At 45.8% G+C, this 26,946-nt stretch overlaps 2 protein-coding genes across 2 annotated transcripts; one reads left to right on the top strand and one right to left on the bottom strand.

Annotated features, from left to right (window-relative positions):
• The first annotated feature begins 322 nt into the window (after positions 1-322).
• On the top strand, positions 323-12,616 carry CFAP100 (cilia and flagella associated protein 100). The gene is made up of 15 exons (XM_065642828.1): positions 323-347; positions 722-828; positions 2,222-2,414; positions 3,048-3,115; positions 3,790-3,953; positions 4,587-4,667; positions 5,217-5,356; positions 5,477-5,636; positions 7,070-7,118; positions 7,681-7,832; positions 8,634-8,757; positions 9,663-9,865; positions 10,924-10,934; positions 11,486-11,568; positions 12,503-12,616. The coding sequence occupies exons 1-15, from the start codon at positions 323-325 to the stop codon at positions 12,614-12,616; spliced, it is 1,674 nt and encodes a 557-aa protein (XP_065498900.1).
• A 587-nt stretch (positions 12,617-13,203) lies between these two features.
• ZXDC (ZXD family zinc finger C) lies at positions 13,204-26,718 on the bottom strand. The gene is made up of 10 exons (XM_065642911.1): positions 25,641-26,718; positions 24,369-24,521; positions 23,296-23,374; positions 23,064-23,194; positions 21,955-22,125; positions 20,692-21,377; positions 19,924-20,008; positions 18,040-18,212; positions 16,417-16,518; positions 13,204-15,405 (listed from the first exon to the last, which is right to left on the bottom strand). The coding sequence occupies exons 1-10, from the start codon at positions 26,716-26,718 to the stop codon at positions 15,319-15,321; spliced, it is 2,745 nt and encodes a 914-aa protein (XP_065498983.1). The 3' UTR covers positions 13,204-15,318.
• Between the last annotated feature and the right edge of the window lie 228 nt (positions 26,719-26,946).

Raw genomic sequence — 26,946 nt, 5'->3', positions numbered from 1 at the left:
GTTTTGTCTTTGCTTTTCTATCAGCATGTGTGTAAGAACTGTGCTTTACACAGCTTTCACATGAGCTGGGAATGAACATATCTCTTTTGCGGGTCAGAACACAAACATTTTCAACTTTACTGAAACTTTTTGTTGATTTCTGCAGATGCAGAAGGCTCGGTTAAGATCCAAAAAGCCCTCAGGCCCATCACTGCTCTAAAACCTACTGCATCCCCTACTGGCAGTAACTGGCATTTGATTGGTTTGTTTATGGTTTTCCTTGGGCCAGGGTCAAAGACACCATCTCCACTCAACATCTTGAAGTGTTTCTTCCAAACCCAGAATGGAAATCCAACTTGAACGGCCAGGTAAGGTCACAACGTTCCGGCAGCTTTTTGTTCTTAAATCAAAGAAGAGGCCCATCTACAGACTCTTCTGCCCACAATCACATGAGACAGGTAAAACAGCTCCAGACTTACAAAAATCCATGGCTGAAATCCCGAGTGGATCAGTAGATATGGTCAAGAGATATAAACAATACAGAGGTCTCAGTTATATCACTGGCTTCTTACAAGCCCTATCCAGCTCCCTGCTCACAGTTCAGCATCATTAGATGCCCACAGCTGTGGGCCAGCTGCCTGCCCACCCTTCAGGTGTGACACAGCAGATCAGAGTCCCCATGCACCAGGTCATGATAATTCTGCCTCTTGTCTGCTACATCCTCATCCATCTTTTTTTGCAGAAATCCCAGAAAAGGGTGAAGAAAGCCCAATGGAAAATCCATTTACATTTGCTCCAGATATTGATATTTTCTCAATAAGGAACAAGGAAAGAAAACAGGCCAAGGCGGTATGTATACGTGCTTTAGGCCAATGTACATACAAGCAGTTCACTAGGGCAAGCAACAAACCAACATAAAGTCATACCGAAATTCAGTGCATAAGAGAAACAATAGCTTCCAAATTCGGCTGAAATTTCCCCAGATTAGCTTCAAGTGCACTTAAGTCCATGATGAGAGATTAACTTTACGAAGAGCAGATCTGAGCACGGGCTTGCTGGTTGCTAGCGCAAAGTCTGGATATCATCGCTTTGTTTGCTTACTTCAAGGTAGATTTACCACTTACTCCTCTTCCTGGAGAAGATACCTGCCAGTTCTTTTAGCATAAAGCTTTGGTGCAAGATCTCTTGCTGTCCACTTCAACAGGCTTGGCTTTCTGCTTGGGAAGCTGTGTCCCAATGTTTGATGTGACCTTCTTCTGAACTGGCAACGAAATGAATGCCTAGGAAGAAGGATGACATGGGTTTCATGCTTTAGGTTTCTCCCCATAAGATAGGGAATTGCACCCTACCAGACCAAAGAGCTAGGTCTCAGGAATGTCTCTTTCTTCCTTATTTCTGCAGTGGACCTTCCTTAGGGCATGCAATCCACAGGGGCTGAGAAGTCACGGAGATGTTGTTGCACCTCTGGGAGGTCCAATTGTCGCATGTGGTTGCAGAAGCCAGGCAGTAGTGTGGAAGCAAGAGGTCTTTTTTTCTAAATCAGAAATGAAAGGCTCCAAACAAGCTTAAGCAAGCCTCCTCAGCTCACGTTGATGACTCACAGTCTGGTTTTAGTTTGGTTTGAAGGTCACTATAAATGTATGGGGAAGGTCTTAGGAAGAAGTGCACTAAGGATGTCTGCTGAGTGATGTCCTCAGCCTAACCCATGCCCAAACTGTGCAGAGAGCAATGAATTCTACTTCAGCCCATGTGAAAACACTGAGCAGGAACAACTCTCCATAATGCTCTGGAGTGGGTTTGAATAGATCTTCTACATCCAAACTTGAGGGTTTACATGCCTTTATGAAAGCTGGACTAAGTTGGTATTGAGCATGGGCTGTCCTGTTGTTCCCTTTTATTCGGGGTCTTGAAGGATGAACCTCTGAAAATTTCCATTCTCTCCCAGGAATAATCCAGGAAGGAAAAATGATGACACTGAGTAGGTACAAATGGGTACAGCTGGTGGCTGGATGCAGAATACAAACCAACAAACTAACGAGAACAAATGCTGAGAAATGAAGTGTTTCGGTTGCCTCAAGAAAAAATATCATTGGGATTAGTCAAATAAACCAGGCAAACATGCATCAGCAGGGTATCAGTAGCCTGCAAATTTCTATACTGTGAATAACCGCTCATTTCTTTAAAAAACACAGCAAATGAAGCACATAATCAAACTGTCCACGTAACTGGCTTCTCCTCGTAGGAACGTGAAAGGATGAAGGCCATGAAAATCCATGAGAAAATGACTTACTCCACTAAAATAAAAGCAAAGCAAAAAGATGGCAGGAAAGCTCTGCAAATGGAGGAGGACGAGGAGGACAGAAAATTGGAAACAAATGAAGAGAGACTGAGGACTCTTCAGGAGAGTCTTTTATGGAAGACAGCCATGAAAAGAGGTAGAGAACAGCTATTGTCTTTGTAGTGGTGCTGCTCAGCTGCGTAACAGCCTGAAGCACAAATCAAAGAGGGGATGGGAGTCACAGCTCCAGCTGACTTTGGAGAGCTCTTGCAGACACAACAGTTAGATGCTGCATCTTGCCAACCTCTGTGTGGCTGGACCATCTCCATCTCATGCATTTACACACGGAGCACGTATCACCCCCACCACAGCAGCCTGGATTCCACCATCCCCTGTGGCCTCTGCAGTAGCTGTGAGCTCTGGGAATCAGCTGGGAGCTTGCAGGATCTTGTGTCATGGAGACATTTCTACTAAGCCGGCCTAAAGCTGGATTTTAGCTGATGCAGGCCTAAATCCTCTGCCTCTGACATGAGGAGTAGCTTCGCCTTTAGTGGCTAGAGGACATTGACCTTTATAAGGACCAGACTCTCTGCTCTATTCTACCTGGTGTTACTCCACAAAAGCCCATATGAAACTGATCCTAAACAAGGCTAAAACTGTAAGAAAATAATCAGTATGGCTGGTTCCAATGCCAACCACATCCATACTGACAGCAGCCTCCATATTTACTGTGTTTTGCCTTGGTCATATTTTCCCCTCAAGTCTGATCAACTTTATATCCTCATTTCAGATTATTCAGTAAAAAAGGAGGCATTGTGTGACTACGTAAACGGCAGAAGAGAGATATTTTTACTTGAGGTACTTAACTTTAAGAATATTACTTTCTGTTCATTTAATTATTCTTCCCTGTGTTGCTTTGGTTTGGTTTGGTATTTTTCCCCTGAGATCCGTTGCCTGCAGGTCACACCAGCGGCCCCAACAACCACAGACCTCACAAACTGATTGTCCAAGTCCTGTGTTAAAGACACTCATAGCCTACAGCTTGGCATTCCCCAACCAAGAAAGAAAGCAAAAATGAGTTGTTTGCCCTATCTAGTGGTAGCCATGCAACTATTTCATTTGTGAGATGTGCAGATATACTGACCTTTTGGCTCCTGCTGTCCCATAGATAAATTATAACTGGGAGCCATTCTGAACTAAAAATAAGGGAGCTGTGCTAGACTATCCCCATTATTCACCTCTGGTATTGTGCTGTAACACAACTGAATAAATCTTTGTCAGCCAGGAGTTAACAGAGTGCTGAAACTTCTGGATTCTGTCCTTAGTTTCACTGCTGATTTGCTGTGCTACTTCTGAAACATCTCCTGGCCTCTATGTACCTCGTTTGCACTAAGACACATACCTTGGTTTGAAATCCTTACCCTCTCTGCCAACAATTGTAAGGTAAAAAGGCAACAAGAACAAAGCAAAAACAACTTACCTTTAAAAACGACCAACCAAGGTGACCATGTTGCCTTTTGGGTTAATTTCAGTATGCCATGGCAGTAAAGCGAGATGAGATCCAAAGGATGGAGGACATAATAAAGGACGAGGAAAGAAAACTGCAGAAGGCTGAATACTACCTGGAGGAAGATGCTACTACCTTTGATGAGTTCCTGAAGGAGAAACACAAAAACTCGGTTCAAGCCCTGAAAATGTAATGGAAGTTGAGTGAACCACTTGTGTCCCCTTTTGTGCTGGACACAGGAGGTCTTTTGCTTGACCTCGTGCAGGGTTTTGGCCGGCATCCGTCCCCGGGTGCTCTGTGTCTGAGTTTTCCCAGAGTTACAGTCCTGGTAGCACTTTCTCCCCACACAGCCAATGAAAGAGAGGAAGGAGACCAACACCTGGGGAATCCCCTCATTGCAGAAGCCCTTGATTCGGCTGCAGCAAGGAACCTGCTGTTGACCCCACCACTTCCATTCTTCTCGCAACACTGTTACGAGGGGGAGATGCTTCTGTCCAACCAACCCCTCACAGCAGCAATGGTCCCTAAGTGAAGCAAGTTAAGGATTTTGGTCCATGACAGGTTATCACAAGGGCAAAATACTAATTGATGCTCAGCAGCAGCCAAATTAGGGAGGCTTTAACCTGAACGTGTCGCTGGGACCCCATCCTCTCTTTGCCAAGAGAAGCAGGGCCTTCCGGCAGGAGATAAGCATCACCTGGGATACATCTATAAGAGAGATTTCTAGTGCTACCTCCACGTCTTGTTCACTGTTCTATATGTACCTCAATTCACTACCCACTTACTGCTAAATTGTTTTATGGTTTGTGCATTCTTCCCTAGTTCTGAAAAAGAAACCACAGCAAAGGCAAAGAAAATAAAGGAAATCCAGGCAATCACTTCCCAAATAGAGAACCTCAAAAGGTAACATTTGCACACTATTCCTGCCAGCCTTTAACAGACCCTACAGCGCAGTTCCCTCACAGCCCTCAGGAAAAAAGAGAATCGGGGAAAAAGACTTTTAAAAATGTTCCAACTCAACTATTTTTTTAATTATATATTTTAAAGTACAAATATTCCAAACCCAAAATTAAATGCCTAGTCTCAGATTAAAAACCAAACAAAACTAAGTAATGCATTTTAATGGTGAGCTGTGAAAAGAAGGAAAAAAAATAGCTCGGATTATGAGTCAAGCTGGCAAGATTTCTCATTCATTTTCAAGTAAAAATTCCCAAATTAGCACGCTCAGTGCCATATCAAGCACCTGGCCACATAGACGTGACCAGACAGCTTCCACACGAGAACCACAGGGAGCTCGCAGGGCAGGTTCCCATTTGTCTTTGCATGTCCATGTAGACATGTGCCCTCTTGTCCCTTTTCTGGGTGAAGATGAGTGTCAAGAGCTAGAAAGAACCCGTTGAAACAGAGGCTTTCTCCTCAGCTAACAAACTTTATCCACTTTTCTCACCCTAGTGATATATACAGATTCAAGAATACTGTGCGGGACTACAAGACATACAGGGACTTCCTCTACCAACTGTGTCCAAAAGAGTGGCAGGAGGAACATGGGAAAAAGCACACAAAGGAAAAGGATTTGGAAACAGCATCGAAAGGTAATGAAGAAAGTGCCTCATGTCCCACCACCCCAGGGCAGGGTGAGTGCCAGGGAAGAGCTGCCCCCTCCTCACTGGGACAGCCCCCCGCTCTAAGGGTCCATCTCTTCTTGTCTCCAGACCAGGGTCGGAAAACCAGGACAAACAGCTCCAGTCCCAATAGTATGAGTGATACGGATGCGCCAGGTCCCCTGCTGTCTTCAAGAAGTTTGAGATTAGGCTCATTACAGGACATCAGGCCACAGCTCAAAAAACTCCTGAAGCCTCTAACAGGAAAACTGTAAGTACAAGATAATGCCCACCTTGATACTGTAGAGAGCACCCAACTGACTGGGAGTCAGCACAGAGGAAACCTCACCTTCACTGCGAGCGTACCGAGATCTCAGTCTCGTTGGAACAAATCCAAAGACCAGTAGAGAGCCGTCAGGTGTGCAAGTCAGTACCTGTTCACCTGCTCCAACAGAGCTTCATCCTCAAACCCTTTGCTGAGACTCTGCCCAAAAAGTTTGGACCTTGACCGCAGGAGGAATCATAGACCTTGCACATTTGTCCCGGAGCAAAGCTTCTCTGTGGCCTATTGTGGCTGAGTTACCGGTTCCCTCTGTTGATCACGGTCGCCATGCAAAGAGTTGCCTGTTCTTTTGGAATTAATGAAGGTCGAAAGTCATTGTAGACTCACATTGCAGTGACCGTTTGCTTTCAGTGTGAGCCTTCAGACAGCACATGCTGGGATACAGGGGATAACACTGCTGCAAGGTAGGCAGGACCACCTGAGAAGTGGAGAGGCAGGTGGGAATGTGAGGCAAGCATGGCCAGCTCTGGGTTTTTGAGGCAAATAAAGAAATTGCCTGGAAAAGCAAAGAGGGGCTGGTGGTCTCCTAAGGCCAAAAAAGATGGCTATCAACAGAGTTGGGACTAAGTCATTGCTCATAGGGCCATTTCCTCTGCCTCTACTGAGCGTTGCAGGTGCTCTTCGAAGCGGGGCTGCTGTTGCCACCCCTCACAAAGCCACTGCAATTACTGGGCTGCTGCCCCATGGCAGGAACGATGCAGACACAAGCAGGGCTGGCACTGAGGTGATGCAAACGGAGGTTTTTCACCCCTCTGTGGCGCAGAGGGACAGGTGCAATTGAATTTGATGAGCGGACTCTGCTCCCAACATCAGTCTGGCACCTCCTGCCTTGCTCTTCCAGCTCTTGCACTGGGCTTGTCCCTGGGGCTGAGGAGGGATGAGAGAGGCCACACTGCTGTTAATGGTAGTCATCTGTGCAGAGGAAGAAGCACTCAACAGTCTCCTCCCAGGGCAGGTAAAAACTGCAGACTCCCTTGGTGGCCACACCACGTAGTTTAGGAGCAATACCACATCCCACACAGAGCACAAGGCTTTCTCTACATTTGCCGTGCTGCTGCCTGAGCCTTTTTGAGCAAGGCTGTTGCCTTTGCCTTCTGATTGCCCAACAGCCCAGCCTTGAGGAGCAGCCCCAAAGGCAACCTGCTTGTGGACAGATGTAGCTCCCATGCTACATGTCTGTGTGACCCCCACCTCCTACTGACCCCCACTTGGCCCACAGCCATGGGGGACCAAACATGTGAATGTGCAAAGGACAATTCAGAAGCAAACAGCAAACAACAAGAGTGCTCACAACCCACTCACAAGGTCTCCTTTGTGCTGTCATTTCTCTAAGGGCCTGATACACAAAATGTCTTTTTCAGAGGTTCACTGGAGGATGCAGAAAGCGAAACTTGCTTGGATGAAGATGAGGTCAGAAAGTCTCATGTTGAAATATTTATACTTTCTCTTTGTCCTGTGTCATTTATTGATGTTACTAGTTTATCTCACCTTCTAACCATTTGTTATGGTATTGAGGAGTTACTGTAGCCACTAGTATGTATGTTTATATATTCATAAATGTTCATGTTTAGCAACACATGAACATTTTAGTTTAACTTTCCCCCTCCACTTTACAAAAACCTACCATCATCTCAAAGCTTGCCATCCCTCAGTGAGATAGGACATCATGTCATGGTAGATTTTGAAATCAGTGGAGTTATTGTTTTATGTCTGAAATCGAATTTTCCCACTCACAGAAGTTTGCACCACTTTTTACTCCCCAAAATGCCACTTATTTTGCGGGTGAGCTACAAGCTACACACATGTCAGGAAGGTGGGAGACATTTGTACGTGGATGCTCATGGACTCCTCTGTATGGGAGAGCATTTGAACATCCAGGGCTGGTGCAGACCAACCTCCATGTAGTTCAATGGAAAAGAAGCTAAAGGAGAAAAGGAGACAAAAACCTTGTTGCATGTGTTTTCCACTCCAGAAGCCGGACTTGTATTTCACTGATCCCCAGCAACTGCTGTCTATTTTCATGGAGATGGAGGAAGAGAATTTGTCCTTCATCCAGAATTCCCAGGAGACTGAGGAAAGTCTGCAGAAGGTCCAACACAGTTTTGTCACCACACATGAAAGCACGTAAGCATGATCCTGTGAGGAAGAGGTTCTTGTGCCCCAGCCTTCAAACGTAAGAGGCCCCGTTTGCCCCCCACTAGCACCGTCAGGCTGCAGACCACAGAGTGCTGCTCGTGCAGCACACAACAAAGAGTCTCTTTCTCATACCTTAGAGCCCAGCTGCAGCCCATCCAACTCACCATCTCATGAGCTGCTGGGGGAGTGTCTCGTCTACATAATTTAGGAGATAAGACTTGATATGGGGACTATTTCCTTAGTCCTCAAGGCACAGGCTGGGTAATTGATGCATTTAGCATCCTGGAGCAGACATAAGCTAGAAGTATCCTGTAATTCTCAGAAATAAAGACCAAAGGAAGAAACAAGGCATGTATTGGAGTGGTCCAGACCAGCACCTCTTTTGACTCAATGCAAACCCTTCCTAGAGGAAGCCAGCAGGGAGCCCAAGTGTAATTGCAATATAGTGTTTCAACAGCAGGTAGGCACACTTGTTCCTATTTAAAGTGTAGCTTATCCCCTTGTGCAAGTTTTTAAATGTAATCTGCTTCCCCCATTGACTCATTTAAAAATAATTAATATTTAGCTATGCTTTCTGCCTCTCCCACACCAGCACAGGACCTGTTAGTCCAGAAAAATCACAAGATCCCTCTGCTCTCAGAGCTGTGGGTTCAGGCTCCCCAGAAATGCCATGAAGTGTTACCTCCATCTGCCGGCAGCGGGAGGGACGGTCCCAGGCTGGAAGGCAGCAGAAGACTCGTGTTCCCAAGATGCCCTTTTCAAAACAACCTCCTTTTTCCTCTGGCCTAGGGAGAAGAAGTTGGCAGAGCTGAAACAGCAGGTAGCCACCCTCAAATCCTCCATCGCCAAAGAAGAAGAGAGAGTAGCGGATCTGAAGCTCAAAGCTGATGACCAAGCGCATCCTGAAATCAAGGCAAGGGGGATTACATGTGCGTTAAATGGTTCCTCTCCACCAGCCAGATCCATCCTGGGAAAAAAGCAGACAGGGTTTGCACTGGGGGGACCAGTGCTGCTCCTCAGCAGTGGAGCTACAGCAAGGGCAGGTTTGGGGCATGGCCGAGGCAGCAAATTGGGGTAAACGTGTCTAGTCCATGCAGCTGCTACGAGGTGGGAATAGCGCTTGCAGAGACAAGCAGGCATCTGCAACATGGCCCAGGCCACAGCAAAGCTGGGTAGTTGGTGAAGCTACGAAGCTGGTGAAAGCTTTGGAGAGGAAGCCGTATGAGGAGCGGCTAACGTCACTTGGGTAGTTCAGCGTGGAGAAGAGGAGACTGAGGGGAAACCTCATGGCGGTTACACCTTCCTCACCAGGGGAGGAGGAAGGGTGGGCACCGAACTCTTCTCTTTAGTGACCAGTGACAGAACCCAAGGGAATGGCAGGAAGATGTGCCAGGGGAGGGTCAGTTGGACATGAGGAAAAGGTTCTTCATCTAGAGGGTGCTGGACACTGGAACAGGCTCCCCAGGGAGGTGTCACGGCCCCAACCTGACAGTGTTCAAGAAGAGACTGGACAACGTCCTCAGACACACGGTGTGAACTGTGGGGTTGTCCTGTGCAAGGACAGGAGTTGGACTCGATGATCCTTGTGGGTCCCTTCATTCTATGATTCTGTGAAAGCTGGGAAGATGAGAGCAGCAGACAAATGGCTCAGTACAGCCACCTACCCCAGACACTGGTGCTAAGCAAACCGGGAAACAAGAAATTGAGTCTTGTCGAGAGAATTAAAGTGTGCTAATTTCCCTTGGTTTTGGAGGGACGTTGAGGTTCTGCTGGACAGAACCTGGCTGTGCCTCTCACCGTGTCTCCTCTCATTGCCAGGACGAAATGCTCACAAGCCTGCACAAGAAGGTGCTGGAAGTCTATTGCCACTGCACTGGAGAAAATGAGACAGACCTGGAGCCTGTGGAGATGTTAATGGTGATAGAAAAGCAGCTCTTTGATTTACTGGACCACTTGGAGACAATCCCACCAGAAAATATAGAACAGGCTAAGAAAGCCAAAGAAAAGGAACGGAGATTGAGGTAAGACAAGACACTCTTCTGGAAACAGGACCTCTGGTTTTGAATCTTGACAGCCAAAAGCAAAGCCACTGAAAGAGCCAGGATCAACCAGGACACTGTCACAGCAACCTGAAAGCCCATGTGACAATACATCCCATCTTACTTCTGTAAAGGTTTCACATTCATAGTATTTGCATCTCCCGATCAGCAAGCAGGAGCCCACAGGTACATTAGAAAACACCTGGAAGCTGCATTAGAAAAGGGCAAAATCTGAAGGAAGAAAAAAAATTAAAAACAAACAAACAAAACCAACCAAACAAAACAACAAACAAAAACAAACAATAAACCAACCAAACAAAAAACCAAAAAAACCCTCCACCAAATCTCCTGAGTAAATTCAATTACGAGAATCATCCTTTTAAGAAGATAATTTGCAGTAACAATATTTAAACTAATTAAAGAGAAAATTTTTCCTCTGTAGTTATTTGACACACTCAAAATCTGACACACCCTGATATTTTGTCAGCCTTCAAGAGGTCCATAAGAGCACTTGTCAGCAATTCCAGCTTTCAAATGTTTCTTCTACAAAACTGTTAACTTTAACTTGTATTATTAAATTAAAATAGGAACCAATTGGCACAATAAAATCCGCTTCCGAGATGAGACACACTCCGCTCAGTTACACACATGAAATTTCTCCTTGCTAGCAGCAGAGATGCAAGTGGACAGCTGATAGTTATCTGGCTATCCCCAGGTGAATCACATCCAGCAAAAGGGGAAAAAAAAGTAGCGTGAGCATTTAAAACCAGAACAGCGACATTTCCCTGCTTCTTACTTTGTCTGCATCTTTTTTCACCTTTGTAGTAAAAGGGTGTGATGCTTCTTCCTGATGTTCTATGAATGGTTTTGCACTCTTAACTTAGTAAAGAATTAAGACACATTTATTCTACTCTGGGATGAAGGAGAAGAATTCAGGAAGGAATCTGAGACCTCCCTTCCCGCCTCCCGCCAAATAAAAAGCAAAAGCAACCAAACAAAAAACCTTCAAAGAGCATTTTAAAATTTCCTGACGATCACAGGTTAAGAACTCGTTTCCTCTGCACTGCAGCTTTCAACAGCTCGAGCCCGTTTCTGTTCCCGTGCTGCATTTCCATAACGAATTGCAGCCAATTCCCAGGACCAGCCTCCACGGTGCCCATTTAGGCAAAGTTTAGCTCCATGGATGTAAAACCCTCCAACTCCCATCTGTATGTTACAGACTTGGCTGCACGGGTGAGAACTCACGACACAATAAGCATCGCTCACCCACGAAGCTGGTGAGCACCCTGGTCCGCTGCAGAGGCACAAGCCACCTGCTGAAGGTGGTACAGAGCAGGTCTGTCACAGAGACCAACCATCTGACAGCTCCATTTGCAAAGCCCGATGTGCTTTTTCCTCCCCTCACTCTGGAAAGAATAGAATCAACTGCACCAAGCGTTTCCCTCTTACCACCGTCACAGCAACAACCTCCAGCATCAGCTATACCCAAAGCTCCGCCGGCCTTACGCTATCAGACAAGCTGTGTGTCAAAAGCATATTCGGTGTAGCTGCACGCTGCATCTAACCCATCCTTTATTTGCTCCTTTCCAAAGGTTCAGAGAGGAAAACTCAGACAACAGAAGCAGCAGCAGGAGGAAAGATTGCAACGGGCCCTGGAAAGATCACAGGCGACTGTAAAGATCAAGGTAAGTGTGATAATCCACAGGAACATCTCACCTCACCAGCCCACCTCGGAGAAACTGGGGGTGCTTGAACATCAAGCATTTAAGGGAAGAGGGTTAGAGGAGCCTCCACACCCGGGAGCGGCTGGATCCATACTCAGGTGTAGCCCAGTTTACAGGACTGATGGATCTTAAGCAACTGCTGGGAAGCCAGTTACAGTGCAAGTTATTCCAGCTCAATGTCCTTCCATCATCCTCCTATCCTTGTGTCTTGACCACACGGCCCCCTCCGTTACTTGCCGATTTTCTCATTAAGCTCATTTCAATTTATTAACCTGGCAATATAAAAGAAGAAAGCATGAAAATCAGCAAAAGAGAAACCAGGCAGCAACAGGATACTCCTGACCACAGCAGCAAGCCCCTAGATCAGCTCAGCCGTACCATCAAACCACATCTTTCTTGGTGTGTTCCGCATTACCCCAAACTGAGCTTTGGCCCCTCAGGAGGCACGACATGGAGCTTCGGGCCATGGCTCCTGCTACACCTTTCACAGGCCAACATGATGGCAAGGACGCCCCAGTTCTCAGGCACACACCAAGCACAGGCGATTGAGAACGGGCATCATGAGTCCCTGCCAAGATAAAATAAGAGACTTCTGCAGGCTCCCGCAGATGTTTCTTTGGAATTCCAACTTCCCATCCTCTTGAGATCATACAAATAAGCCTTTAGTCAGAAAAGTTACAGGTGCAATAGTACCTTGTAGAAGCTGAAGCACTAGCACGTGCACGGCCTTCAGGTGCTTGACACTTATTTTCTGATAGAAAAACACCACACTTAAGACACACTGAAACCTGCCTAAAAAGCAGAGAGTGAGAGGCCGTGGCCCCGGCAGCACGAAGCAGGCTCAGGTGGCGGTTTGGCCCCGCAGCGCTGACGCACGCGCCTTTTCTCTCCGCAGAGCGGCAGGAGGCTGGTGTTCCGCTCCAACCCCCCTGCCAGGAGGGAGAAGAAAAAGCACAGCCAAGAAGAAATGGATAAGGAGAAGGAAGAAGAACTCTATTATTTCACTTGACAGCACAAGCCCTAACCACAGCGGGTAGGGCTGGTGCTGCTCCAGAAAAACATTTTTTATAGTGCCTGTTGGCCATGTGTTAGCCTGTCAGGCCAGTTCATGGTCCCGTGAAATTCCGTATCTTCTCCCACCCTAGGATCCCAGGGGAGGTTGCTGTGTCAGGCAACCACTTTTCCACCCCCTGCTGACCTTTTACCTAAGCTAATAAAATTTTCTCCTTTTGCTTCTCAGGCTCCTGCTAGCAACAATGGTTTTCTCATTCAGTTTTTGACGCAAATAGCACTGTCCCTACAAACCTGACTAGGGAGACTTATTGCTGTCCTGGGTAAAAATCCGTTATGCCACGACTAAGCCAGGCACCTGACAGACCTGTATTATAACCACAAATCTGCTGCAGAACTATAAAAAACTAAGGCTATGCTTTAATCCAAAGGATGGGGTACTATAGATTCCACCCCACTACTGTGGAGCAGACACAGGTGAAGGAAAAACACAAGCTCTGCAGAAATCAAGCTGCTAACAATCAGCTTTATGTCAGATGCATCCATACAAAGAACAATACCCAGGGACAAACTGACCATTAAAAAAAACCTTTATTGACCCTTTTGCACCAGCAGTTCTTCAGGCATCCATTGCCAGCAATGGAGTTCAAGCCAAGTGATCCCATTTTCGTCCCAAAGAGGTTAGCACTTTACATTCACTTACAAAGCTGAGTGAGGTACATTTTCAGAAGTAGAAAGATTCAGTTGCAAGTCTGGTAAAAAAAAAAAAAAAAAAAAAAAAAAAAAAAAAGAGTGTTCCTTGGCCATTTTAGTAGATTAAGAACTGGTGTGGTTCTTGAGAACAGAATAACACAGGCATTGGGAGCTCAAGGTGCCTCGGCTTCCAGGGAGAGCACGGTGACCACGAGCACACGACCCCGTAGTCACTGTTCAGCACGATTCCTCCTCAACCCTCCTACCTCTCGGCATGGACTCCATGCTGCAGTCACAGCCACCAGGTAGAAAATCTCATCTACCAATTAGTTTTGGTTTGGGAACCCAACCTGAGAGGGTTAAGAGATTCCCTGGACATAAGCTGTAAACTTGGGATGAGAGGAACAGAGAGACCTCAATGCTCAGTTAAGCTAAAGACAGAAAAATAAAACTCGTTCAACCAGAAGTTAAAATACTGCCTACAAATCAGGATCTGAAGTCAAATGTAACCTGTATACTTTTTTTTTCCTCCTCAAGTCTTCAACCAAAAGAGCATTTATCTGGACACATACATAGTTCAAAAGGCACAGGAAGTAAAAGCATTTCTGAATGACCTTGTGTGAATTCAACATCAGTATAACTGTAAAATAAATAAATATGTGCAAGATTAGAAAGATCACAACGTTCTTCTGCATGACATTATCTTATTTTGTAAAAAAAATACACATACGTGCATACACACACCTCATTGAGAATAAAAAACAGTACATACACCCTTTTATCAAACTCCTATACATAATTTTATAGGCATTCAGTACATCACCATAAGAAACATTTAAATTACTACCTTAAAAATGTAACCAAAGGTGGTGGTGTTTTTTCCTATACAACCCTATGCTTATTTAAGTGACTGCAATCCAGGTAAGTACAGTACATACAACCTCTCCCCCTGCCCCCCAAGAGAAACTGCCGGTTTTCAGTGGGGAAAATCTTCCCAGGTAACAATTCTTTTTCCCCTCATAAAATACTCTTACAACTGCATATTCTGTAAACAGCCAGAAGCTCCACATGCATGTGACACTCTGGGATATCAATGAAGAACAAGTGTTAACAGTGTTCAATTGAAAAAAGAAATAATATAGTGACCAGTTTACAGGTAACTTGGCAGCAGCCTATAGATGAGATAAAATCAAGGTGCTTACATTTAGGTTATGGTCAACATTCCTCCCAAAAAAGGGAACACAAACATAAAACTAACCTCTCAGATGCTGTTGGACTCTTAGCTAAATCACTTACAGTGAGTACAGTTCTATTGCAGTTTTCTTTAAGTTTTGCTGGAAGAATTCAGCAAAGTATTTGGGACGCAGGAGCAAAGAAAGGGAGAAACTCAACATGAGCTACAAACTGATTCACAGCTAAGTTAACATTTAGAATCTAGCTTTCTAAAACAAAGATTTTAGAGCATCTCGTTTTCATGGCATAGGACATTAATTTTGTTACTTGTGACAATTTATTCCAGTTTTCTGCCAAAATACAGGGGCTGAAACCATTATTTTTTTGTGTGTGGAAAACACTCGCAAATTTTAACTCTTAATTCCTCAATAACACTGGTTCCTTCCAGAAGGGAAGTTTTAACTGTTGTAGGCAGGATTATAAATAGGTACTTGTTAGCTGTAGAATACTTGCTTTCCTGTGAAAACAGTAAATATTACCTCAGTTTGAAGTTTAATACAGTACTTCTCCCTGAAACAACACTGTACAGCGTCTGCCTCGGCCTCTCCAACCACCAGGCAGACAGAGTATCTTACACAGGCACATCAAGTGGGATTTACATTTTTTAAGAAAAATCTTTCAGCTGCAACTGTCCTCAGCAAATTGCAAAGAGTGCAACCATAATCCAGTATTCCTAGTTTTGATATTTTCCTTGGAAATAGACCCACACAGTTATCTCACTCTGTCAAGACATGATTGCCCACTTTGTTTTCAAGTAACTGTTCTTCGTAATGGTCATTCCAGATCCTGTAAGTTTATTGTGCTTCCAGTGAACTGAGAATTATCAGAACCTGCATCATCTTCAGCGGAATTGTGTGGCTCCTGTTAAAGCAAACAGCAGGAAAAGTTCAGTGTTTTCACCCCTACAGGCTTTTAATGCTTATCAGTAAGATTACTTTGACATTTATCCAACACCAGATAAATGCTTTGAATGGTTTACAGGAAACCCAAAGCTTTCCTGCTTTGGGGACTCACTCAAGCAGCACCGCTACAGTTTTTCTTTGGGACATTTCAGATGAGCATTACTAACGGAGATAAATATAAAATCACTATTTGTTCTTCCTCTATTAACTGTCTACCATGGCCAACAATTCTAGTACTCTTCTTGGATTTCTAGGTTTATCACAGCAAGGTGCTTCTCTCTAACACAAAAGCTTTATTTTCTATCCCAGAGAAGCACCCTTGGTAAGAATAACTGCATTGCAGAGTTCATAAAAACTGAAGCCCCATGCAGTCAAGTAGAAAATGCAGTTTATGTACACGCTAATCGTTCAGTGCTGCTCAGTTCTCAGCTGCTCCTACATTTACACAAGAAGCTACATGAAGCTTTCTGTGTTCAAACACCACTGACGCTCAGTAATTAAAAGGGCAAGTAATGAAACCAAAGACTGCAGAAGCGAGCAGACTTTTTAATCTGCCATTCCCACACAGACACCGCTCTGAAATCCAGGCTCAAGATTTTCTTTCCCACTTGCGCACCCTTCCTGTAGCCTGTTACGTATCAATTCTGATCCTCTTCCTAGACCCACTTAATGTTTACAGGATGGGATCAGGAAAACAAGGATGGGGCACTTCAGTAATAAATGAGTAACGCTTAGTTATTCATTACTCGGTAACAGAGGAAGAAAAACAACCAGCTATGATGTTTCAAAGGTTGGTAACACAAGATAAATCCTGCAGTGCAGCACTCTGCTTACTGCTTCTTGTAAGTGAAATTAAACTCCCAATGGAAAACGAGTTATTTTCGTTAGGCTGAATTACCAGAGTCTTCACAGTAAACTCTCCTCTGTTTCAAGCTAAGCGATAAAACCCAACAGCTCTGACATGCTGTACCTGAAGTATGTGAACAGGTAAATCCACTGTAAGCTGAGAATGTGATGAGGAGGACTGAGAGCTCAGCTGAAAGGGCAAATCTCCCTCTCCCGGGGGATCATCCTGTGAATGCAGAAACTTTATGTGATTACAAGAACTCCAAGCATTTCAGCACGATATGGCAAATTTCACTCAGCCTCACAACCTAAAAAAAAAAATCTGATAAAGCTACTGCACTGTACTAGTAAGGCCTAGATCCAAAAAGATATGTGGAAAATGAACTGCTACTTAAATCTGAACCTACCCCAGTGTGCAGCCTATTAACCTATCACAATCAACTTGGAAAATTGGCAAGATCTGGCAAGGAAGGAATGGTTCATCTCCAGAAAACAAAACAATCACAAATATGCAACAAGTTTCATCATGTTGTGTGAAGCTGATACTTAACATAAAGTTACAAACATTTACACCCATGAGAAAATGAGACAGATGGAGATCTCTGCCCATAGCTTCCTCCATACCATACGTTGTTAGGAATAAAGTGGAATTAACTTACCCTCTCTCTGGATACTATACATATATACCTGGCCAAAAACGCATTACCGGCCATGCTCTGCTAATCAGCCCACATGGATTACTAGGTATTTTTAGAAAAGAAAGATTCTTAACCTTTATTTCAACAGTTTTGAGAAATAAGAGTTCAGGCTGAAACCACATTTTGAAGGTATCTTTTCACATCAGTCTCATTTACCTTGTAAATGAGAGAGAGATGGAGTAATGTAAGAATTTGGGAGAGTGTCGACAAAAAAAAAGACTGGAGGAAGAAGTCCTAAGCCCTTAAAAGATCACAACTCTCACATGCAAACCAGAAGTTTGCTAAAACTCTTAGTTCCCTGTGGGGGACTACGGTGGGTCCATGGATTCCCTGACGGAGGGCATGGGAACAGAGATCAGCCTTGAAGATATTAAGGCCTACCCATGAGAAAGATGGGAGTAAAGGAGTATCTGGAGATATTAAGGTGTACCCATGAGAGAGAAGGGATGTACCCCTGAGAGAGAAGGGAGTAGAAGAGTAACATTGACTATAGCAAAATTAGCCAATGAGATGTTACTGCTGTAACTTGTAACCAATAGTGAAAATATACATGAATTGGTAAAACTGTATAAAAATGCACTTGTGGCAATAAATGGCATCTACTACTTTCATCCTGGAAGAACTTCGTCTATGTCGTTTGCCCGTCTCAACCGCGACAGTTCCCCCCCAGTGTTACCTGCATCGAGTGTATCCAGCCTAAGAAGCTGAACAGGATGTTCCCCACTATTACAGTGCTTGTAGAGTCAGTCCAGCCTGGAATATAAGTACTAAACCAAATAAAAATATCTTACCCATTTCCACAATGCACCTGTTTGGGCCCCCAGCAGTTGTATGATTGAACCAGCTCTGTTTTCAGGAATTTCTAGATCTCTCTAAAGCTAGTTTCCTAGGAAAGTACCTTCCCAGGAAAGTACATGGTACGTACTGCAGATCTCAGGATCCCATCTAGGGGCACTAGTACCTGAGTCCACAAGTAGTCAGATTCTTCCATAAATGTGCCAGTTTGGGTAACAGAGAAGAAGAGCATGTTTTTCCTCCTCTGCTCTTACCTGAAGCAGCTGAATTTGCACGTACTGGGCTCCAGTGGCAGGGTCCCTTATCGTCAGGCCTCCGTTTGGCAGGACTATGCTGCCACCCAGTCGACTGCCAGGGGTGGATGGTGAAAAGTTGGTGGGGCTTACTTTCCCACCCTTGCTTTTCCTCTGCCCAGAGCCAGATGCCCCTAAAAGAGACCAATTTTAATATTTACATGGTCAGAAGCAATTTGCCAAAGTCTCCTGCTAGTATTTTTCAATTTTTGCAGTTATTTACACTACACAGCAAAGGCCTGGAACACTGCAATATAATTAAGCACCATCTGATAATTGCTAAAAGGCCAGACAGCGATGAGCTGATGAACTCCAACTGCTGACTGAGCATCTCTCTACATGAATGCACTTAGAACCACAGCACAAACTGCTAAGCTTAGGGCTCACTCTGGTGGTAGCATACAAATATCAGCGTATTTGTAGAGTTACAGAAAGGATTGCATTTTCTATTTTTAGTTTTGCAACTCATTTCCTGAGAAGTCATGTACATCATTTTTCCAAACTGTAAAAAGAGCACAGTGAAGCTCACCTATTTCCAGAAAGATTTCAAGGACTGTTAGGTAGAACAGGCCACAGAAATTCAACTACCACAACCTTAAACATTTTTCAGTTTAAAACATGACAAACTAGCTGCTTGTATCCCAAGCTAGAAACCAAAAACCTAATTAAAAAAAAAAAAAAAGTATGCATACAATCCTGCCAACTGTTCCAGAGGTTTTTTTTGTTTTGTTTGTTATACCTATAGTTAATAAAAGGCTTGGGTAACTTCTCTTTAAACACTGAACTTCCCTCTCCAGTGTTCATTCAACCATGTTAAACCGATTAGAAACACAAGACTCTTCGGACCACTTTGGGAAGCACACAGCAGCAATAGGGCGATGGCTGCTGAGAAGTGAACTACTGGGAGGCTTGAGTAGGAACAGAAATAGGAATTTTCTGAGCTCGTTTTAGGAGACATGCAGATTAAGTACAATCATCTTTTTAAACTGATGTCCAAAAGACACGTTTGATGATACATGCACACTTAGAACTAGCTTCATAAAGCCGTTATCCTTCCGTGTGATGATTCACTGAACCAGACAGAATTTAGGCAGCTATGCCTTTTACAAGCACTGAAACATGACAGTGCCCAATTCAGAACTAGTCTCTTAATTAACCTTAAAAATTTTCACCTTGATTTTCAGAGGTGGAAGGTACTAAGAGGCACCCCAGCCCCAATGATAGACACAACTCAAACACCTGAGCTCACACAAGTCTAGTGAGCCACGGGCCCCGTTTGATCTGACAAAGTAACGATGTCTAATTCGCATCAGACAGCTTTGTGTCCAACAAATCATGACCTAAACCTCACCCTGCACAAGAACTCTCAACATGGCTAAAGTCTAAGGGAGAGGTTTGAGTATTTCCAGATAACTAAGCAATAAATTCCTTAACGCTGCATACACTGTTACTGAGTGAAACACAGAAGCAAAACAAATCCAGCTGATGCTTACGTTGCCTGTACTAAGTAAAAAAGAATCCACTAGGTAAGACCAAGAGCATAAACAGAAAGAAAATTATCTTAGTTTTTTTGTTCTGGTAAGAAAATAAAAAGCAGATGAAGAGATGGAGGGATAGTGTCTTCTAACGATCATAAAACATATGGTGCAGATTTCTTCGTAAACCTACAGTGAATTTGATATTCCACAGAATGTGATTATCCCAAGTAACAGATGGTACAACGCGTGCATAATTATTTTAACTAGCAGTAAATCGGATGGGATGTTTAAGAATGTACTCAGGTACCTGCTCAAAACCCTAAAGTAATTGTATTCAGTAAACTTAGCAAAATTAATGGCTTCTCACCTGTGCTGCTGCCATTGCCTTTCTGTTTTCTTTTCTTGGCCAGCTGAATGGCTCTGTAGTCTGTTCTTGCAGATCCACTGCTCTCCTAGAAAAAAAAAAGCCAAAAGATGCAAAGTTTTTTGAATGCAAGAACAAACCAAGACAATGAACACAGACCAATGAGTTCTCAGGTGCAGTTATCTATTACACTGTAAACACTGAATTCTAGTTTCCCATGCTCTCCTGATTAGAGTTTTAATAAATTCGCTGTATGTACTTAATACGTGGAGTTTAACACAAAAGGAAGTTAGCACCACATTTATAAGTGTTCAGATTTTAAGGGGGTAAACATTTACTTTGTAATCTAAATAAAGTTACTTCTGCAGTAACATAGTAAAGCAGAAAGGGAAGAGTACTTAAAATGGGAAAGAGGACTCATGTCAAAATGCTTCAGTTACTCTCGTAGCCCAAATCTTTCCCTGGAACCAAATGCAGAAGAAATACCACATATTCTTGGGTATTCTCGTAAACCTTTGAAAGGTTCTCCCTTAATTCTCCCCACTGGAATTCCAGTATTTCTTAAGAGAACTTATCACCACACTGAACCTACTTCTGACAACACACCATTCAGCATAACAATCAACATCCTTCCATCAAAAAAAAGCCAAAACGCATGATCTGCAAAATCTGAGAGAAAAGTCTCCCTATAAGGTAGAAGTAGCAATGGATACCCCCAAAGTCAGAGTGTCTCAGTCATCTAGGGGTAAAATGAACATAATTACTGCACACCAAAAATGAGCTGCCAGTCACTGTGCCAAGATCCATTTCTTTCTGGGCACTGTAGCTCCCCGGAGGGTTGGAGAAGACAAACTGCGTCACTACTTTGCTGCCCTCTTGTTGACCGACAACGTCCGAGCCAGGAAGCAAATTCCGTTCAACTTTCGTCGGCGTTAGTAACTCAGGCACATTGGTACCGCCGAGGCTACTAGAAGGAGTCAAAGTGGCCGTGTCGATTGTTAAATTATTGCTGGACGTCAAACCGTGCACTTCTTGACTGGAATTCCTCACTGACAGAGATGCCAGCGAACCCAAGGCTTCCGCATTGACAGTCTGTACGTCATCCAAATTTAAAGTGCTTTGCTGCAGAACTGTTGCACTGGTTCCCAGCAAGAGAGAACTGTCCAGGCTCTGCGGCATGTCGCTGCTGGCCACCAGGATCAAGGGATCGACCGCCTGGCTTAAAGAATTGTTACTGACAGGCAGGTTTCCGCTGAGCGTCGAGCCCACCGAAGCGACATCGATTGTGACGATCCCCGAGTTCACGAGCGCCATGTCTGTTGCAATTCCAGAATTGTTACTAGACACGTTGGAGAACAGGGATACGAGGTCTATGTTGCTGAGATCGCTCTGTCCTGGACTGGTAAGTTCACTGCTGGGTGTGAGGGAGCTGGTTGCTTCGAGCTGAGTTAGGAGATCTGGAAAAGAAAGGGTTTGGTTAGAAAACAAGACCTTTCATCAGGCAATGGGGAGGAAAACTAGGAATGAGCAAAGGAGGAAGCTTAAAACTCTAGATTCTCAGCCTACTACAGCACTTGCCAACTTCTCTGAAAGTGGATTTAAGGAAAAGCAGCTTACTGAAACGAGCTCACTCCTTCACTGAGAAATTTCAGTTACAAAAGTACTTGCCAAAAGACAACACTAAGGCAGCCCTGACTAAGGTTGTAGAGGAGTAGAAAAGGAGTACAAAAAGAAGTGCTTTTAGTCCTTGGTCACATTTTACAGATGGCACAGAGAAGGACAAGCTCTACCTCATTCAAAAAAGCTGCAATTTCTTACAGTTTCACAGAGGTCAAGCTCAAGTCTCACTTTCTGACATTTATTACAGGTTCCACTGAAAATTTTAAGGGAGGAAAACCAACTCCAGTCTCAGTGAATATTCTGCCACTCATATAGATGGAGCTCAGATTTCAACATCAGTAAATACACTTTTTCCTTAATAAAACACTTCATTTTTCCATTGCACCCTCCTATAGTTCAAAACAAATGCTTTACCTGGGCTGAAGTTATGCTGTTTGACCATGTGCGTCTTCATACTGTGTTTGGAAGTGAACAGTTTATTACAGCTCGATACAGGGCAACGAGTCTTTAATGAGTCCACATCCTGCAGATGTTTTTTGGAGTGAATATACAGACTACTTCGTGCTGAAAATTTTGCGCAACAGCCTGCAAGAAGATATTAAAAGCTTTGAAGTTTCATCTAATTTCAATTTGATGTTCATATTTAGTATATTAACGAATCAGAGTAGCTCTGCAGAACTCTATTTGCTATTTTACAGCGCCTGTGCACAGTCAGAAGAATCAGAAGAAAGACAAATACAGATTTCCTCATTTTACATCTAGGACACCTCAGTGGGTAGGACAGTTCAACAACCTGTTTCTGATAACAAGACACTCTTAAATCATTCAGTGTAATGCACAACCTTTGCCTACTATGGCATCTTAAATTTAAGGTCTTAACGAAAACCGCTGGCAAAACCATTAAAAGGAGAAATAATCACCAAGCAGAGCTGCTTTATGAAGCGGAATATTCCAGCTCAGACCCAAATCTTTGCTGATGGAATCCTACTGAAGTGACGGAGGTGGAGCTAAGAAACCCACGGAGTGTTAGCGAGGCTCCCATCTGCCCACGACCCCCTTCGCACGGCCACCAACCACCCCAGCAGCACAGACCAACAGCACAACCAACCAACGCTCGAGACGACACATCACGACAGCAAAACGTGGCCTTGAAGGTGCTGGGCAGGACCACTTTTTGTTACTTCTGATAAATGGAGTGAAAAAGCTGAGCTACAGAAACTGACTATCAGAAGTAGGATTTTTCAGAATAAAGTAGTCCTGTTCACCATCAAAAAAAAAAAAAAATCAAGCTAGAGAATGAACCAATGTTTTCCCCGCAATCCATAAATTTGAGAACAATCACTCATACAGTTACAATACAGTTTAGTTTTACTTCTTCAAACTCTGTTACAAGACTCGCTCTAAATTGTTCCAATCCTGTAACAAGCTTGCATTTGGGGAAAAGGCAATATAAACACTATACACAATCTTTAGGCAATAGACACACCAAATACCAGTTTACACATAGAAGAGTGAAACAATACCTTCTACTGGACACTCAAATGGTTTTGTGCCAAGGTGAGTTATACTGTGGCCTTTCAAATGTTCTGCTCTCGTGAAGGACTTCCCACAGCCTTCCACTGGGCACATAAATCTCCTGTCGTCTTCGTGTTTCCTGCAAGGGAAGGAAATTGCCATTGGCACGATTAAATCCACTGCTGCTTAAATACTGGAAGAAAAACAAACGAAGAGCATAATCAGAAAAGGCTACCTTACCTTTTATGCCTCAGCAGCTTGGACATACTCGTGAAAGACCAGCCACAACCTTCAAAGTCGCAGATAAAAGGCCTTTCACCTTAAGCAAAGAAACGTTACATCAATAATTCAATACGGAAATACACACTGCTACTAGGAAATCTCAAGAGCTGCTTAAATTGGATTAATTTAAGGCAAGACACAACCACCCTCTCCTGCAGTTCCCTGCAGGGTCCTGTGATGCCCCATCCCGCTCGTACTAAGTCTTCTTTAACTCAAGGCCATCACGTCTTTCCCTGTGTGTCAGGGAGCACAGATAATTTTCAATCCATCTCATATCCATCTGAGCTATCTTGAAGGTGCTTCAATAACCAGTAATAGCATTATTCAAAACAGAAACACAGCTGATACTTTTTCCTTTTTTCATAACCCGTGATTATATGATGATTACAATACAGTATACTATACGAAGCCAGTTTGCATCATGTCTTCACTAAACACTTAAGTGACACTTTAAAAAAAAAAAAAAAAAAAAAAAGGAAAACATTCCAAACAAACAAACAAACAAAAGACAAAAAAAGCAAACCGCACACTGTAAAGCCATGAAACCAGGAAAACAGAGGGCAGCAGAGCATACACATAATTGTCCTTAAAACATTAAAAGGCTGGATTTCAGCTCAGCAGTGGTCCTTGGTCGTCAGGAGTGCTTGCTTAAGTTGAAATTTATCTTTTTGCTGTTCCAAACCTTGGTACATACATTTCACATGTCCTGAGAGTTTTTTAGACATTTGTTTTGACTAAGAATAGAATTTACACAATGTTTTGAATGTCTACGAACTTGGGAGTAGAGCTGGGATAATTTTTCTGAAAAGAATTCGCATTCCAAAAGCCCCAGCTTTGCATGTCCATAGCTACTTTGTATTTGGCAAATTCATTCAGCGGATTCCTAACCCCCAAGAGGGCCAAGAATCAAACATTTTCACTGACTCGAAATAACTCATGTCACCCTTTCGCCCTTCATGACTTTCATTTTTCCCCAGCAAACTGAAGTCCACTCTCCACATATTCTGTGTACAAGTCACCCTTATGAATACCTGTGTGGCTCCTCATGTGGATTTTCAGCCGGCAGGCTTTGTCATACTGCTTGTTACAGCCAGGGAACGAACAGGAGAACTGCTCTTGCTCTCTAAAGTGGGCTCGATTATGGGAGAATAACGCACTCACTGTGATAAACGTTCTGTCACAGCCTGGGAAGAGAAGGGAAACAGCACATCAGCTTGATACAAAACCGAATCAGGGAAACCGCATTCTTTTCTCCCTCCCACCTTTTCTTGAGGGACGTTCATGATGTTTTTTCCAGGATATTACACCCTGGCACATAGAAACGACAAACACGCGATCCTAAACTACATTAGTCCCAGGGATTACAACTATTTAGCCAAGGTGTGGTATCAAAACACATACAGCATGGTATACCACTGAACAACTGCAGAATCACAGACTATAGAATCACTGAGTTTGCAAAAGATCTTTTAAGTCCAACCGTAAACCTAACACTGCCAAGTCCACCACTAAACCGTGTCCCTAAGTGCCACATCTACACTTTAGCAAGGATGATTGTTAGGATTCTTGTGCAATGAATACTAAAGAAATATACACCAAATTTATTTCAGTAGCTTCAGGATTTCACCCATAGACAGTTTATTACACGGATTCCAGCCTCTAACGTTATGTGCTGCAACTTAAGGCGTTTCACTACACCAGCACAAAGCTACAGAATCACAGCCTGGTTGGGGTTGAAGGGACCTCTGGAGATCATCCAGTCCAACCCACCTGCTACCGCAGGGTCACCAGAGCAGATCGCACAGGGTCGCGTCCAGGTGGGTTTCAATGTCTCCGGAGAAGGAGACTCCACAGCCACTCTGGGCAACCTGTTCTGGGGCTCTGGCATCTCGAAGTAAAGAATTTTCTCCTCATATTCAGATGGAACCTCCTGTGTTTCAGCCTGTGCCCGCTGCCCCTTACCCTGTCCTTGGGCACCACTGAGAAAAGTGTGGTCCATCCTCCTGACACCCACCCACACGCAGGCTGACCAGCCAAGGCACAGCATCTTCCAGCTCCCAAACTTTTCCTCAGAGAGGGAGGTTGCCTGGAGCGGGGACCTCTCTCCAGACTCAGGGAGCGATGAGACAGGGGTGGAGGGGCAGCGGTGCACAAAAGCGAGCTGAGCCACAACACAGACTCAGGGCAGGGATCCCACCCTTACCCGGGCGAGTTGTTTTTTGGTTTTTTGGTTGTTTTTTTTTTTTTTAAGAAGGGTGCGGGGGGAAAGAGAACCCAGCCCCCGAGGCCGGGCGGCGGCTTACCGGGGAAGTCGCAGCGGTAGGGCCGCTCGGGCTCCAGGTGGCTGCGGCGGCGGTGGGCGGCGAGGCGGGCGGCGCTGGGGAAGCGCTGCCCACAGGCCTCGCACTTGTGCGCCGCCTCCTGCTCGTGGGCGCGGCTGTGGGCCCGCAGGTTGTACACGGTGGTGAAGCGCTTGGCGCAGCCCGGCGCCGCGCAGGCGAAAGGCCGCAGCTTGTCGTGCGAGTGCAGGTGCCGCCGCAGCTTGTAGGCCGTGGCGAAGGACCAGGCGCAGCCCGGGACCGGGCAGCCGAAGGGCCGCGCCGCCGCCGCCGCCGCCGCGCCCCGGCCGTCCTCCCCGCCGCCGCCGTGCGCCGAGAGGCGGTGCAGCCGCAGCTGCTGCTTGCGGGGAAAGGCCTCGCCGCAGCGCGGCTCCGGGCACGGGAAGACCGGCGGCGAGCGCGGCCGCGGCCCGCCCGGCGGCTCGGCGGGGCTGGCGGCGGGCGGCGGGGCGGGCGGCGGCGGCGTGGTGCCCGCGGCCTGCTCGGCGCCGGGCCCCAGCGTCAGGACGCCGTTCTCGATGCGCACCACCAGGCTCTGGTTGTTGATGGTGATGGTCCCCGAGAAGGAGCCGTCCTCCGCGCCGCCATCGCCGCCGCCGGGGGGCAGCGACGGCGGCGGGGGAGGAGGCGGCGGCGGCGCCGCGCCCGGGGCCTCCTCCGGCGGCTCGGCGGGCGGCGGGCCGGGCTGGGCGCGCCCCGCTTCGCCGCCGCTCAGGCCGGCCTCGGCCGCGCCGCGCACCACGTTGAAGACGAGCAGGAGCCCGTCGTTGTCGGGCGCGGGCGTCGCCGGCGGCGCGCAGGGGCTGGGCGCCGGGCTGGCGCCGGGCTCCGGCTTCTCCTCTACCAACAGCACCGGGAAGCTCACGTAGAGGCCCGACGCGGCGGTGCTGGCAGCGGAGGAGGAGGAGGCGGCGGCGGCCGCCGGCTCCCAGTCGGGCGGCGGCGGCGGGCGGCGCGGGGCGGCGGGCGGCGCCGCTGGGCCGCCATGTTGTGCGGCGGGCCGGGCCCGGGCCGCCTCCGCGGGCAGCCCCTGCGTTTCCATCTTGGGGGTCCCTGTAGCAGCGGCTGAAACCGGAGCCGCGGGGCGGGGCCGGCGCGGGCCAGCGAGGAAACCCGGAGCGCGGAGTTCCGGAGCGGGCGCGGCCCGGGAGGCGCCGAGGAAACGCGGAGTGCGGAATTCCGGACGGGGCGGGATTCGGGCGGCGGCGGGGGGAGCCCTCCGCTCTTCCCGGAGAAGAGAAGGCTCCGGAGACCTTAATGTGCCTTACCG

Source organism: Caloenas nicobarica, chromosome 11 (assembly GCF_036013445.1).
Source record: "Caloenas nicobarica isolate bCalNic1 chromosome 11, bCalNic1.hap1, whole genome shotgun sequence".
NCBI lineage: Eukaryota > Metazoa > Chordata > Aves > Columbiformes > Columbidae > Caloenas > Caloenas nicobarica.
Note: the sequence above shows the minus strand (reverse complement) of the source record. Positions and strands in the feature narration are given on the sequence as shown.